This window comes from Castor canadensis, chromosome 2 (assembly GCF_047511655.1).
Source record: "Castor canadensis chromosome 2, mCasCan1.hap1v2, whole genome shotgun sequence".
In the NCBI taxonomy this organism is placed as follows: Eukaryota; Metazoa; Chordata; class Mammalia; order Rodentia; family Castoridae; genus Castor; species Castor canadensis.
In genome coordinates, this window is record NC_133387.1 from 75,207,749 (window position 1) to 75,224,306 (window position 16,558).

General features: G+C 32.4%; 1 protein-coding gene across 10 annotated transcripts in view; it reads right to left on the bottom strand.

The window, feature by feature from the left end:
• The window catches only part of Dgkb (diacylglycerol kinase beta), a 648,179-nt gene that overhangs the window by 412,188 nt on the left and 219,433 nt on the right, over positions 1-16,558 (bottom strand). For 6 of the 10 annotated variants that reach the window (XM_074065058.1, XM_074065065.1, XM_074065061.1 and 3 more), the window contains one exon: positions 1,397-1,432. The exons of 2 other annotated variants lie outside the window; for them this stretch is intronic. In XM_074065058.1, the coding sequence (XP_073921159.1) occupies positions 1,397-1,432 (36 nt within the window). The remainder of the gene's footprint in view (positions 1-1,396; positions 1,433-16,558) is intronic. 2 more of the 10 variants (XM_074065062.1, XM_074065060.1) reach the window with 1 other exon arrangement.

Consider the following 16,558-nt stretch of genomic DNA (forward strand, 5'->3'; position numbering starts at 1 on the left):
AGCACCTGATCCTATGTCAAAAGTATAGCCAATGTTTACACAGATGCATATTTTAAGTAAAATGGCTAAATGCATGTAATATCTAGGTTTTTCAGCAAATGCTTTAACCACATTTTCCATTAACCTAACAGCAATTGTTCCTATTGATGGAAGATAATGTTGTTTGATTGAGTATTATGTGTGTGTGTGAATACATTTATGTATGCGTATTTACACACTCCCTTGGGCACAGATCCATATTTGGGTTTAAGGAAATGTTTTGAACAATGTTGAAAAATTTACATGGTGATTTTGAGAGAGAGTGGAAAGTTCAAATTAATTTAAAACAATATGTCTTGCCAGGAAAGAAAAGGAACACAAAGAAAGTCCCTTTCAGATGTGGAATTAATTCCCTTAGAGTGATGAATGCTAAACTTTTCTAATATTTCTGTGCTTAAATGAATGTTTCATCTAAATTCCCTACTTTGTAATAATTATGACAATAATGATATCTTAAAGACTTCACTTAACTAATGCACAAGTATGTATTTGGTTAACATGAGTTTTATTTAATTCATTGAGACAATCTATACTTATTACAAAACTATTTTTCGTGGGGAGGGGAAAACAGTTACACTTTTTGCAATTATATTATTCTCTAATTAAATTCATATTTATAAGTTATGGTCATATATTATGAATAAACTTTCCCAAGCAGGAATTTTCAATTTTAAGGCAAAAATATCATTTGGACATTTTCTATGGAGATAATGACAACTGAATAGAATATTGCCACAGAACAATGAGGAGATTTTGCTTCATCAATGCAAAGGTAAAGCTAACATTTCACTGGAAATAAATGTTGTGTCAATGATTATGTTTAATCTTGAAATAGAAGAAATATATTCTGTGACTGCAGTTTATTCCAGTGACATTTTATACAATGTCATGTGCTACATGGCTAACACAGATGTGCTCATTTTACAGTGATGGGCACTTCGAAGTGAGCAAGCCTTCCCCAACATTCTATCATCAAAGCTACACTTTAATGGCATTAAAAGATTGAATTCTTTTGGATTTTCTATCATGTATTTACATTTTAGCCTAACAAATAGGAATGACACATTTTATATACTGGTCAAGCAGTTTACAAAGAAGTATTATTCTCTGTACAGTGTATGTCACATAATTTCTTGTATCCCAAATTTCTGTCATAAGTGCAAATTGGAAATTCTTTAAATTTATCCCACCACTGAAAATATAAAGAATCTCTTTTCCAAGTCTTATAATATGGAAAACTAAAATACAGTAATTAATGTTAGTAGGTCACTGAGCCAACCCAAAATGTTCTTTATAATAACACAAGACATATAATGACCTTTATTGCAAATGTGAAAACCATTTTTTGCTTACGCACCTCAGGAACTGAAACTCCTGAAGTGGGCAGAGTCTGCTGAAAAAGAGAAGTTCGCATTAAAGCTGAAAAATGGAACACTGGAAACAAAAATATCAATGAATATTCTTAAATCACTCTATTTCTGTGAAATAAATGAGTAAATTGAAAATACATTCCCTTGATGTGATATTAGTTCCATTAATTAAACAGGTATTTTACATTAGATAAGAAATGCTCTCTATAAACAAATGTATGAAAAAAATAAAGTCTATTAAAATTTTTGAAGGGAAGGTGATAAAAATAGAGGGCATGAATTTGACCAAAGTACATTATATGTATGTATGGAAATACTACAATGAAACCACATACTCTCAGTACTTTTATTATGCGCTAATTAAAAAAAGAAACAAAATAGATCATAAGCGAGGAACAAAAAAGGAAACATGAGACAATGTATAGCAACGATCTTTTTAACAGAAAGCAGAAAATAAATTACAAAAAGTCAAGAACTTTTAAAAAATCAATATAATAAACCTTTAGCCTGACTGATTAATTTAAAGTGAAGAAGTAAATTATGACTATCAACCTTAAGAGAGAGGACATTAAATGAACAGAGAAAAAAATAACAAAGGAATGTTTTTAAAATGTCACTTTTAAGGCAATTGTTACTTAAACAATATTCAAGAGGCTTTTGGTTGTAATTTGAAAAACTAATCATTTCTTAAAGAAATTTAGAAAAGTATCAATTTAACAAATTAAGCAACTTGTTTGAGCCTCTAAAGGCTTCCAAGAAAAGGCTATATTAAATATTCTGCTTTAATCGACAACAAAACATTTCTGAGATGTTGTTTAACTCAACGGTAGAACAATAGCCAACCATGCTTGATACCCTGAGTTTGATCCTGAGCACCACCAAAAGAAATTTTCTTGTAGTGTATGTAAAATCCTGTAAAGTATTGTTTTCATGAATGTTAAAAAATAACTCTCAAGGATTGACTATAAATAAAGTATATGTGAGGGTAGTGAGAAAAAAGAAGACAGAGTAGGGTAGGTTATGAAATTATCCAAAATACAACTTCATCTATTACAAGTACATTGATAGATATCATGGACCAACCTCACAGACACCCCATTGCACTATCATGTTGCATTTGTATTTCATGAGAAAAACTCATCTCCAAATTCCATTATCCTTCACAAACAACTGCCAGTAATTTCTTTAAATTTCCCCTTTTCCCAACCCACTATTTCATGTTCCAGTCTACCTCTCAATCTTTCCTAAAAATACTGAGTGTCTTTTGGACACTGACCACTTATAATGTTGACTTCACTTCATGACACACTGGAAATAAGAAAAAAATATTCCACTAATATCAGTAGCAAAGTAATAATGTATTAATTAAATAGCAAGATTTTTACTTGACAGTAGTTTAAAAATAAGAGGTTAAATGCACTAATGCTAATTTTCATGACAATGCATTTTTGATTATAGTCTTTCTGAATCATGTTGGAAAGCTGTGTGTGTGTGTATGTGTGTGGTGTGTGTGTGTGTGTGGTGTGTGTGTGTGTGTAAGAAATAAAGAAAAGAATATTAAATTTCAAAAACCTAAAGTCTGTGAGACTTTTAGAACATAAAACATAAATTTGTAAGATTTGTTGAAATTCACACACACATGGGATGAAGATTCCTCATGGTGTGGGGTGGTAGGAATGTTGCATGGGAACCTGAAAGTTCTGGGACATTTGTGTGGCCCTAAGAAAAAGATGAAGTCAATACATTCCATACTCCTTTCCAGATCCAAGCAAGGTCATCAAGATGGGCGCAAGTTAGAAAGCACAAACATTACTTTACTACCTTACCAAGTAGAACACCAGGAAGGCAGCAGGAACCAAAAGAATAAACAAAAGAATACCTACATCTAAAGGAGGTAAAATCTCAGAAGTCCTAACAGGTGTGTAACATGAGATCCACAAAAAGAACCCAATGCATCTAAAGACAGCACAGACAGAAAAGCATTGTCAAGAGACTCCTATAGAAGTAAAAGCCATTGTTTTGAAGATTGACTGACAAGAGGCAAGGAAGAACATTTGTTGAAAGCTTTGTAATTTTAATAATATTCTTGACTTTTAAGTTCAGTTCAGTCTGCATAATATCTGGACCATGCGTGGTGAGCAAAACGTACTGGTTTTTATAAAGCCATATCAAAGCTGTTTGCCAGTCTTACCATCTCCCTTTATTAGCCTTAGGTTGAAGGTAAGGTCTGAATGAACATTGCAAGTTATCAATGTACCCTTTCTATCTTCATCATAATAGATAAATGCTTGCTGTCCCTCAAATCTAGACTAGGGGCCTTCTCCAATGGATCCTTACCCTATTTTATGCCACAGACCCCGAAACTCTGAAATTCTTAAGCAACCAAAGACAGACACTCCTCAGACAACGTTCAGAGAATGAGTCTCAGTTACTTTCTGATTTGGAAATGTGTATGCTCACTGTACACATCTATAGTGAGCAATTCATTGGAGAGACAAGTGAAAAGATGATGGTTATCCAAATAGTTCAGAATAATAGTCAAGTGCAATGCAAGCACCTCAAATAGAGACTTAGAGTCCTATTTCTAAAGATAAGAAATTATGGGTAAGCTAGACTGATGGAAAAGAAAGGCAGAGAGAGATAGAGAGGGACAAGTTAATGTCAAATGAGAGAAATGATTTTTTAAAAAGCATATTTCAGATGGGCAAAATCCCATACAGACAGGTGCTACATTTTCCCAATGTTTCCTCTTGGACTAGTGCCTGACGATGGAGAAACACAAAGGTCTAAAATGCAATAACCTACAGGTTCAACAAGGTAGCTCAAAGGCTGAGAGTATGGCTCATGTGATACCTTGCTTGCTTAGTAAGCAAGGCTCTAAGTTCAAACCCCAATACCACCAAGAAAGAATACACCTGTATGAAATGTATTTAGTGTCAAAAAAGCAAAAGCAAAGATTATGTCATATTGGTATACGAACATCTCATTTTAGACATTAAAAAAAGACACTGTGGGATAAATTGAGACCTTACTGTCCCTTTGGTACCGATTGTGTTCAGAAGTGGTGATCTAGGATATCCAATGATAGAGACTTCCTCTTTCTCGGAGCAGTAGCTAATGGATGAACTATTATTACGTACTTAGATGAATAAGGTTAGCAGAGAGGTGGCAAGGTGAAGAAGGTAAGGAAGTAAAAATCTGTCACTACTCTGAGCATGGGAAAGCAGTGACCAAGGGTGAGAAAGATGATCCTATGAAACTGAGGACCAGCTGGGGCTAGAAGTTATAAGTATGTAAGAGAGGAAGCCACAAGCCCTGAGAATTTTCCCCATCAACACTCAAAAACACAAGAAGTTCACTGAAGAGTGTAAGGATGGTGAAAACAGCACATAAGAACTCACTTTCGATCAAAATGTGCAGGAAAGAAGGATTTATTAAATCAACGTGCCCATCAGTAGCTGATTCTTCAGTTATAATAAGAAAACTTTGGCACTTAGGTTAAAAAAGTCAGTAGTAACTTGTTAGGAAATAATTTCAGATAACATGTTTCTTGTCTTTTACTCTTCTGTACGTATTTTTAAATATCAAGGATGAGCAGAGTAAATGTTTTAATATTTTGAAAATCATCATGAGGATACAATTCTAAATGTAATATATTTTAATCAGAATTAACACAGGAACTGTGTATTTTTATTTAATCAATTAGGAGGTGTGACTAAAGAGGAGTATGATTGATTTTATTTAATCAGTATCTTTTTAATATTAAATAGAATACACAGTACAGATAATTAGTTTAAAAGATGCATTTGCCTTTAGGGCACTTATTAAGTTCACTTTAATATCAAATAATTTTTTTAAATTCTATTATTCTTAAGTGTTAGGATATTTCTTGTCTTCTTGGTTTCTAATGTGTAATCATTTTAAATTGACAATTTAATCCAAACTGTCACAGGACAAAGAGAAATCTTTTGTGGAGATAATTGGAGATTTGACTTAGTTAAAATAGAACAGAAGCACAATACTCATATTAAAAAGACCATCAGTTATTTCAAGACTAAAATAAAATTAACAAAATTAGGTCCTATGTTTACATAAGAACATTCAGATTTTTAAAGTACTGCTTTCCCATTTATGGCTTCACTTTATCCACCCACAAAGCTAAGACAGTCCATTTTTCAAATCGAGAAACTGCAAATTGTAAGATTAAAAAGTTAGCACTCAAAAATAAGTTTGGTAACAGAATAATACTTCTCTGACCAATGCTCTAATATTCAAATGACAAATATATGATTTAAAAACAAAATTAAGTTACTTTGTTTGAGCTTGGGATATAACTCAGTGGTAAAGCAATTGCCTAGCATGCAGCAGGACCTGGGTTTGTCCATTAATATTACAAAATAGAAGAAAAACATTAGGTTTTAAAGCAGGTCCTTTTTAATAAAAGATTTGGAAATAAAATTATTTTAAAGTTTAAACGGATGCAAAATATTTTGAGCCAAATATTCATATAATATATATTAATTTATATATGTAACTTGCATAGCATTATGAGTAAATCCAACACAGTGACTTTTCTTGCAGTAGTAACTTTAAAGTACCTAAATAAAACTATTTTAAATAGACTGCTTCAATTGGTTATTCCCAACATTAAAAAAAAAAGGACAAATGTACTAAACAGAGGTTTTTCAAAGGAAGAAGTCCAAATGGCCAAAACACATAACGAAATGCTCAACATCCATGGCCATGAAGAAATGCTTAATCAAATCACATAAAAATTCCACCTCACTCCTGTTAGAATGGCTACCATCAAGACCACAAATGACAACAAATGTTGACAAGGATGTGGGGGAAAAGGAACCCTTACACGTTGAAGGTAGGAATCCAAATTAGTACAACCACTCTGGAAAACAGTATGGAGGCTCCTCCAAAAACTAAAATTAGAACTGCCATATGATCCAGCAATACGACTCCTGGAGATATACCTGAAGGAATGTAAGTCAGGTTACAATAAAGGCATCCCCCACACCCATGTTTTTGCAGCAATATTCACAATAGCTAAGCTATAAAACAGCCCCACTACTATGAATGGATTAAGAAAATGTGGCATTTATACAGGCAACTTTATTCAGCCACAAGTGAAGTTAGTCAAGTTCAGACGACCAAAAATTGCATGTTTTCTCTCGTATGTGAAATATAGACCTAATACAAATAAATATAGTAATATTATAAACAACAGATCATGCTAAGGAGAAATCACATGCTAGAAGGAGGATAAAACAAGTTAAGAAGATGAATATGGTTGATGTACGTGAATGAATACAGAATTTCTAAACCTGTTGAAATCATCATAAAAAGGGGGCTAATGTAGAAAGAAGAATAATAGAGGAGATGAACTAATTCGAGCTGTAATACATATATACATAGAAATGTCACAAGGAAACTCCTTGTATAGCTATCCTAAACAAACAAAAATGTCATCTTTCTTCTTTTACAAAATTGGAGAACAGGAGGGCAGAAGGAACAGGTCTTCTCTGGTAGGTGGTGGGGGGGTGAGGAAGGAGGGTGGAGTTGGTACCAGTGATGGGGAGATGCAGGAAAAGTGTGTGGAAGGGTGAATATAGTGCAAATACTGTGTACACATGTAGGTACATGGAAAAATGAGACCTGTTGAAGCTACTCCAGAAATGAGGGAGAGGGAATAAAGGAGAGTGATAGAGGGGGTGAATTCAAGCATTACATATTCTAAGAACTTTTGTAAATGCCACAGTGCACCCCCAGAACAACCATAAATAAAGATTCTCAGTAAGACACTAAAAAAACAAAATACATAACAGACAAAGGGAAAATCATGATAGAGAAAGAAAATTGTCTTCATAAAGTGACATACTACCTTGGCTGGAGAAGAAAAGTTACTCTTCATCACACATGATAATAAATTATAGTGAGGACATCTCTAGGATATAGAAATTAAATACATTTTGGTGTCCACACATTTTATTTCAGTTTCACAGCTGGTTTACACTTTAGAATTTTGTGGGCCCTTAAATGTAGATCCTCAAACAAACAAACACAATGCAAATTTTAAAAAGTGAGAGAAAAGATTTTTATACTACTATTGTCTTTAGTAACTTTTTAAAACTTTCTATTTTTATCATGTGGATATATTTTTTATTCATATATCTTTTTTTTTGGTTATATTTGCTGGGGTTTTTTTTAATATTATTGTTGTACTGGAGGTACACTTTGACGAAAGTTCTTAAAATACATTTGAATTCACCCCCTCAATCATTCTCAATTTTACCCTTTCTCCCATCACTAGAAAAGTTTCAACAGGTCTAATTTGTCCATTTTCAAACCTGACTATATTATATTTCCTCTACATTCAGCCTCCTCTTCCCTTACTTTATATTATCCCTCTTCCCACTGGTACTAACTCCTAGACAGGACCTGTTTTAGCTTCCTATCCTCCATTTTTGAAAAAAGGCATCTTCTGTTTATTAAAGACATGTTATTTCAGTGTGTAATAAATGCATCAAAATCTGAAGCATCATACATTATTTTCTCTTTTCTATAGATAATTTGACTTCTTTTATTAAAATGTAGCTATCAAAAATAAAACCTTTTATAAGGCACATATATTCTAATATTATCCAGGGTCTCTTAAATAACCACTTCTCAGGTGAGTCAAATTTTTAAATTTACATTAACAGAAATATGATGGCAAGACATTTTGGACTGTGATTATTTCTGTATCTTTGAACCATAATTATTCACCAAAATATTCTATTATTACACTAGTAAATCTGTTTGTTTCTGCCCATTGTAGAGTTTTGTCCCAAGAGTATTGGACTGTACTCCACTAGTGTGTGTGTATGTGTATGTGTGTGTAAGTGTGTGTGTGTGTGTCCATAAAGAAAATACAACTGAATCTTCAGGAGCAGTGTACCTACTTGCCATGGATGTTTGAAAACTTAAGGGACACTAAATGTTTTCAAGAAAAATATTAAGCATGTATATTTATGGTGATGTCCAAATCATTTCAAACAGATTTCTAAAAATAAAAACATTCCAAAAGAAGAATTAAAACCCTTTCTAGTGCTGTTGTCTTGCCTACTTGATTCATTTAGAAAGGATTAACAAACATAGCATGATTAGTTCTCATGAAATCATTAGAAGTCAATATGATAAAGGAGTGTTATTCGATTTACTTTTAAGATGTGATCCTAAGTAATAATTTTTGTATATTTGTAAACTTCTAAAATGTACTTTAACAAAAACTGCTCAAAAAGAATACTGTTTGGTGTATTCTATTTTCCTTTCCAATTCTATGCTAGCTACTCCATTGTTTTTTCTTTTTGTTTCTTTTATGAAATGCTGTTGTGGATCCCTTAAATTTATCTCATGTGTTGTGAATTATTAGGCACTACAGCATGAATTTAAACAAAATAAGTTTATGTCACGGCTTGAGTAAAGCAAATATTGTCTCTGCCACTTTCAAGTGGTGTCATGTTGGGTAAATTTATTAATCTTATTAAACTTTACTTTTCTCAGATGTTTACTGAACATCATAAATATACCTGACTGTAGTTCTAAAATGACAATGGCTCATTTCAGTTATTTATGCTTAACTCTTTAGTTAACATTAGAACTGAAAAGATTCCCTTAGTTTTCACTGCCAGCTTAAGAGCTCAGCAAGAATGGATCAGTTAACATTTTCATCATCTGAATTAATTTTTGTGGCTTATAAGTAGATAAGAACTGACAGATTTATTTTTCAATGAAAACATTCATGTTGAGGGTATTAGAACACAGAGACAATGAATTACGCAAGTCGAAGGAGAGATCAAAGAGAAAAAGTAACAGAGAAAAGGGCAGAGGAAAAGAAGTGGGATTCAGAAGGAAGGGAGAAAGAACAAAATTCTCATACTGGTTTCCTGATTTCTAATTTCCTTCAAACTTAAGTAAAACAAATGATGAAACAGAAGAGAGCAAGACGAAAGGAGCTGATCATTAGTGATCATTTCCGAAATGCATTTCATTGGTGGCTATCCTATCATTTTATTTTTCAGTACTCTGCCTTCACACGTAGATAATTAATAGATACCTACTTTTGGGTGTGTACATGTAGTGCTTATGTCTGTTTCAGATATGGAAGGGTCTGGATGTAGCAGCTAAACTGGAAAAAAACCACCCAAAAGAATCTGACATAATAGATTAATACCTCTAAACTTACAAATTTTATGTTCATAAAATTAACTTACAATACTTCTTATGCCCATTCTTTCTCTCTATAAAACATATTTGCAATTCTAGGAATTTATCATTGTATGGTTAGTGTACTGCTGCTTTTCAGAACACAAAGGAATCACTGTAGGTAATGAAAAAATATTGATACTATTTAGAGTTAAAACTTAGTTTTCCTTTTCACCATCCTTGGAAAAGACCTTGAATTATAAACAAACAGTTTGTAATAGAATTCGTTCTCATCCTCTCTCCCATTAAATATTCACTGATCTCATGCCAAACATTTTCTAACCAGGTTAAAGTCCAGTAGTTTATTCATGTTAGTCTACAATTCAATTGAGTTAAAATTTTACACTGACTGCCAGTCAACCTTATCATGAACTTTCATTATGTGCATGTAATTAATTGGGTCCAATGAACAATATCAGTACTGAGTTATAGACTCTTTTCCCCTGACCATATAATTAGAATATAATTACCCACAGGATATCAGAATGATGCAGAACCTTTCCTCTAAATGCGCCCTCATTAGGACACAAGTCTCAATGTACATTTATTCAATCAGTGTGAATTAATTAAAATGTTACTGAAATAAAAGAGGATAAGCAATAAAAAGTATGTGACATCTATTAAGAGACTATCACTTGAGATCTGCCTGTCTGGTTTATAGTTAAACCTATTTAGCTCAAATAGGAACTTTATCATATAATGTGAGGTACATCCAGTGTAATACAAAATCTAAGAAAATGAACCAGTGTGTGTCATTATCTTTGAAAAGAGTACAGTACACAGAGATACAAAATCTTTAAGAATTAGGTAGGACTCTGGGGTTCCATGATTCTCTGATAATTGCATAAAAATGATATCATATATTTGGTATATAAGCAATTATGCTAATCCTATGTATTTATATTAGAAATCTAAATTATATATCTGACATATCTGTTCTTACATGGCTTAGAAGTTAATGGCTGGAAAAGCTCAAATACAAAAGTACTAATATTTTTGCCTTTTAATAAAAGAAACTGAATTACTTAAGCTACCTTAAGTTATTTCAATAACATATTTTTTTAGCAGTACACCTACATGCAACCTAAGAATACATTCTTTTAAAAAGGATTCATAATACATTATACCACACATCCAGATTATTTAAAACATAGTAAAAAATAGTGCACAAGGAAGCTAAGGCACATGTGATGTTACATCTTCCCAGAAAGAGACCATTGATTCATACAAAAGTGTTTTATCTATGCGCTATTTATCTTTGTTTCTCTACTACCTGGCATACAGTCACATTCAACAGAACTATACTGAATAAATAAATGATCCTTATATAAAGAAATAATCCATTAGTTAAGAGCAGTGTCATAAATAGTAGCAAAAACTTCAAAGAGTTATTGTAATAAAGTAAGATATACACATACTTTCAAGCTTTTAGTGTTATCAAATAGTCCTCAGAAATGTTTAGATATAAAAACAGCTTTTATAAAATTTGGTTTGGATATAATTTGGCATTCATTTTTACAAAAAGACCTGCACTAATTTACAATGGAAATTTGGATAAGCACTAAGACAAATTACTCCATCTACAAATTTCTATTTCCATGTGCTCTTTAAGGAGCAAACTCTAACCAATTTACAAATCATCAATAGTCTTTCAAGAATATCTAATATGTTATAAGATTATATAGTTATAAAGTTCTAAATTCATTTTATTTATATTCTGATATAGTATTCCATTGAGATATTAGACCTATCTTGATGGAGACCAGAAATATGAGGGAAATAATAGGGCCACCATGATACACAAACAGGTAGACTATCTCACAAAGGATTATTTCATTTTTAACAAAAACATTATTTTTTAGAATTTCAGTAAGATAAACATGTAGATATAGTTGCTCGATGAAAGCATAATATTTCAGTAGGATTCATTAAAATGCCACTTTAAGAATAATTGCCACCAATAACAAAAAATTTAAGTAGAATATAATATTTTTAAAGTATAATTTTACTGCAAGCATCAATTCTCATTTCTTATCTAAACTAAGAGTGGACATTTATGATATATCAAATGAAAGACTATACTGTTTAAGTGATATTTTAAAAATCAGACCTTATACTTTGAAATCAAAAGGAACATAACTTTATTAATCTGAGAATTTGGAAATGTTACCAAAATTCATTTTAAATGTGGAGCATTTCACAATACCATATTGGACATTTTATACAAGCATAACATGATATAAGCAAGCTTTTCAAAATTTAGTAACAATTATAAAATGCTTCCAATACCATTTCAGAAACTAAATGTGATGCTGTTAACATTCACTAATATTTTCATCATCACATACTTTAACTCAATTTTATTAGCTTATACCAATAAAATTCAATTAAGAACTACCAGTGATTTTTTTAAAAATATATAAACTTTCTTGTCCTATTTTAATTTTTACTTTATCATTCTATGATACATTTTCTTCTTGACTCAGGAAAAAGATTAATTAACTAATCAGAATAAAAAGGGCTGAGGGAATATTATTTGTTCATTCATTAAATATTTGTTGATTATGTAGTTTCTGTCAGAATTCAATTAGGTTCTAGGGATGGAGAGAGAAACCCTTTTGATGTGCGTGATGAAATTATAACTGTGCTGTTCAGTGAGCACAGGAACATTTACTATTTTATATTCAGTTATGGGAGGTCTCCGTGGGTTCTCCAAGAGGGCATTTCCAACATGGAGCAGAGAATTTAGATTTGCATGGGGTTGAGCAGTACAAGCTTCCACAGACATATTCAGAAGAGATAGCTGCAGTCATGGAACTGGATGAGGCAATTTAGACAGAGCATAACAAGATGCAAGTGGAACCCAAAGTGGAAGCCTAACACATATGTAAGAATGTAAGAAAAACTAGAAATTTAGTGGTGTTGAAAAAGGGTGGCTTATAGAAGAAAAGTAAAAGCTAGAAGAATAAAGTGGATGCATGTAACAGAATATGAGAGGAGAAATTCTCAAATAGTACCAAACACTGCAGAGGATTCAAGTAAGATCACACTCAAAGAGTGTCCCAGTGTATTCCCCTGGTAGCCCAAAGCAGATTGTTTTCTACCTTGCCAAAGCACTCATTGCTGCTGTGAGTGCCAACTACTGAGAGTTCACCAGTGGTCACTATTTTCTGAAGAATCATCCTTTGCTCACAAGAGCAGATTTTTCCAGGAATACTTCCCATCACAAAAGAGATCTTTGCTCTTTTCTTAGAATTCTGAAATGATCCCTCTCTTTATTTTACACGTGAGGCATTTCACAAGCTCATCTTTTCAAAATTTAATAAAGATGTAAACTGCTTCAAGAGTCATTTCAGAAGCTAAATGTGATGCTAATTTGACATTCACTGATATTACTTCATCATCACATACTATAAACTCAAGTTTGTTAGCCTAAAACAATAACATTGAAATTGTGGTATATGGGTTTGAAAATGCCAGGACCTTGTCTTAAGTTAAGAACTATCCTGTGGTATAATTGTTAGTTCAAACTCCCAGAGTTCAGACCGGTGACAACCTATCCCTAAGACTACTTGCTTCCTTTGCATAACCCTTGTTTCTGCTTCTATCCCTTCCTTAAGTGTTGCTTTGAAAAAAATCATCTTCTTTTCTATAATACTCATAAAGCTAAATCTCTGTTACATTCATTTTTCCTTGAGAACTGAAACTAAGAGAATGCAACTGAATTTAGGATGAAAGGCAAGAGCAGTTTGGGGATGCATTTTATAGTCAGAAGTTGACCACAAATATAGGTTGAGGAGGAAAGAAGATAGAAATTTGACACAGTGAGTCTGTCTACACACCTACATACAATTATGGCTAGGTGATGAGCTAGACAAGAGTCAGATCCATATGGAAATACAGAAAAATAGCATTGCACATGGGAAAGAACAGCTCCTCTGCTAGAATGAATTCTACAACACATGAAGACTGTGGAACTTAAATCATACTTTTAAATGCAAACTTAAGCAAGCTTGTTGAAAGATAACTTGTCTGAGTTTTTCTATTGCAAATTGTGGAAATAATGAATTATTAAAAATCGTGACAAGGGTCATGAAGGGAGGAAAAATAAGTTCTAGGAAAGAGAATGCAGAATATTAGAATGAAAAAATTAGAATAATGCAGGCATTGAAAGATTCAAGGATGTTGAAGAAATAGTAATCAAGTAAAATAATCAGAAAATATTTTTGGTTGTTATGAAATAAGAACAATGTAATAAAGAATTGAGCATCAGGTATATAACTATTCCTTCAGGATTTGGGTTCCTTAGACAAAAGACGTTGAAATGGTTAAGACTCTTCAGAGTGATAACAATAGAATTTCAAGTGATATATTTCATGTTTTAGACTAAACAGCAAGGAGTGGGCATGGAGGCCTCAATAAAGCTATCATTTTTCCATGTAAAGGAAACTCAGATTGAAGTAGGGTTACATACAGGAGTAAGACAGATCACTGTACTGTCAGTGAACTTGATATGTGTACCAACAGTTACATATAAATTAATTCTTCCTCAGAATTCAGGTTGAAAATCGAAAGTAGGAAAGCTATATTTAATAGTAAGATGAAGGAAAACATTATATAAATATTTTATGATCACCACCGTTTCAGCAGGGATCATTAAAACCACAAGTTACCTTTGCAAGGTGGATTTTATCCTTAAGTGTCTAGTGGTGGTTAAAGGGAGTCTGGTTTTGATGGCACTCAATATTTAAAAATTAGGAGCTGGAAGTGATATAACACATTTATATCTATTCTAAAGGTACTATATATGGGTATTTGCGCTATCCCCACTCCAATCTTCCTTCAAAAGGTGCAAGTAGAAACACTATCACAAAAGTTCACATATGTGAGCTTTTATGCCATAGTTTGTGGCAACTTAGTCTCAGCAGTGCTTAATGGAAATAGCCAAATTTTACACATTCTTTCCAATACAGGGTATTCTCATCCTTTATAATTTCCAAATATTATAAATTATTAAAAAACTTGCCAAAATGGATAGAAAAAGTAAATCTGAATATTTTAATTTGTATTTCTTGATTACTTATGAGGTTTTAAATTATTTTCAGCTATGTACATTAATTTTACAAATCAGAGGTGTTTTTCATTATGATACTTATCTTTATACTGACTGATAGTTTTTAATCATTATAATTTAAAAGAAAGTTCTGATTATTTAAATCTGCCAACATTTACTTTTTCCTTTAGGAAAAAGATTAAAAGATTTTGTCAAAGCAGCAATGAAATATTTAATCCGTGTTTGGTTTGTTTTGGAATATGCATAACCTGGTATTTACCTTATGTTACTTTTCCATGTAGTTATATGATAATCTCAACACAATCTAGGCCCCAGCATATTTGATACGTGACTTTATTATGTACTACATTTTTACAGGTGGCTTAATGTCTCTTCAGACTTTGAACTAGTTGTTAATATTTTCTAGAGCCACTTCTACATTATTTTAATAATGTAACTTTAATAAATTAAACATACTTTTAAGTTTTTTGAAAAATAAGTCTTCCTATTCTTTCTTTTTCTTTCCAATTTTATGTTTGTATACATTTATCTTTCCAGGAAATCTTTGGAATCATTTTGTCAAGCAAAAAATATTGCATAGAAATTGCCCTGAAGAGAGGAGTAATTTTCAAAAGATGCGGGTTCTTATTTTATTCATTTTGATTTTCTTCTCTATATATGCAGACTTAAGATATTTTTATTTATTTTTGCTTGGGAATAGAATGATCACTTTCCACCTGCTACCATTCTCTTTTGAACCATTCAGTACCGTTCACTTATGCACATTTACGTCTAGTCTAGTGGTATTGTATCTGGATATTTGCCTTGTCCCCACCCCAGACTTCCTTTGAAAAATGCAAGTAGAGATTTTTTGAAAAAATAGTCTTCAAGACTTAAGATATTTTCTTAATCCTCTCATCTGAATTGCTGATTTGCTTTCCTTAGTGTTGATTTCAAATGATAGAATTGCTACTTTTTTAATATACGTTGAACTAGGGAACACACAAAAAAGTGAGACAGAGATTACTTTACCATCTAGATAATTAACATGTAGACCAACAGATACATAGGAATTACTTCTTCCTCAATTTACAAGTAAAATTGAAAATGGACAAACTGTATTTAATAGTAAAATGGAGGAGAACATGATTCTGATGTTGATATATTTTAGTTTCTACTAAAGTCTTACTTTTACCTTTATCTTATCTTTTTTGACACCCCTTTTTAACTCTCTAATGATTTCTCTTAAATTGATGTATTTTAGAGTCTGTTTTCTTTAGTATTCTTGATCATGAAAAACAATTGCTATTACCTTATTTTTCTTTCTTTTCTTTTTTTTTTTTATTTTTGGTGATAGTGGGGTTTGAACTCTGGACCTCACCCTTGCTAGGCAGACACTGTACCTTGTGAGTCACTCCCCCAATTCACTATTGCTTTTTTCTTTTCTTTTTTTTTTTCTTTTATTATTCGTATGTGCATACAAGGCTTGGGTCATTTCACCCCCCTGCCCCCACCCCCTCCCTTACCACCAACTCCGCCCCCTCCCTCTCCCCCTACCCCCTCAATACCCAGCAGAAACTATTTTGCCCTTATCTCTAATTTTGTTGTAGAGGGAGTATAAGCAATAATATGAAGGAACAAGGGTTTTTGCTGGTTGAGATAAGGATAGCTATACAGGGAGTTGACTCACATTAATTTCCTGTGCATGGGTGTTACCTTCTAGGTTAATTCTTTTTGATCTAACCTTTTCTCTAGTTCCTGTTCCCCTTCTCCTATTGGCCTCAGTTGCTTTTAAGGTATCTGCTTTAGTTTCTCTGCGTTAAGGGCAACAAATGCTAGCTAA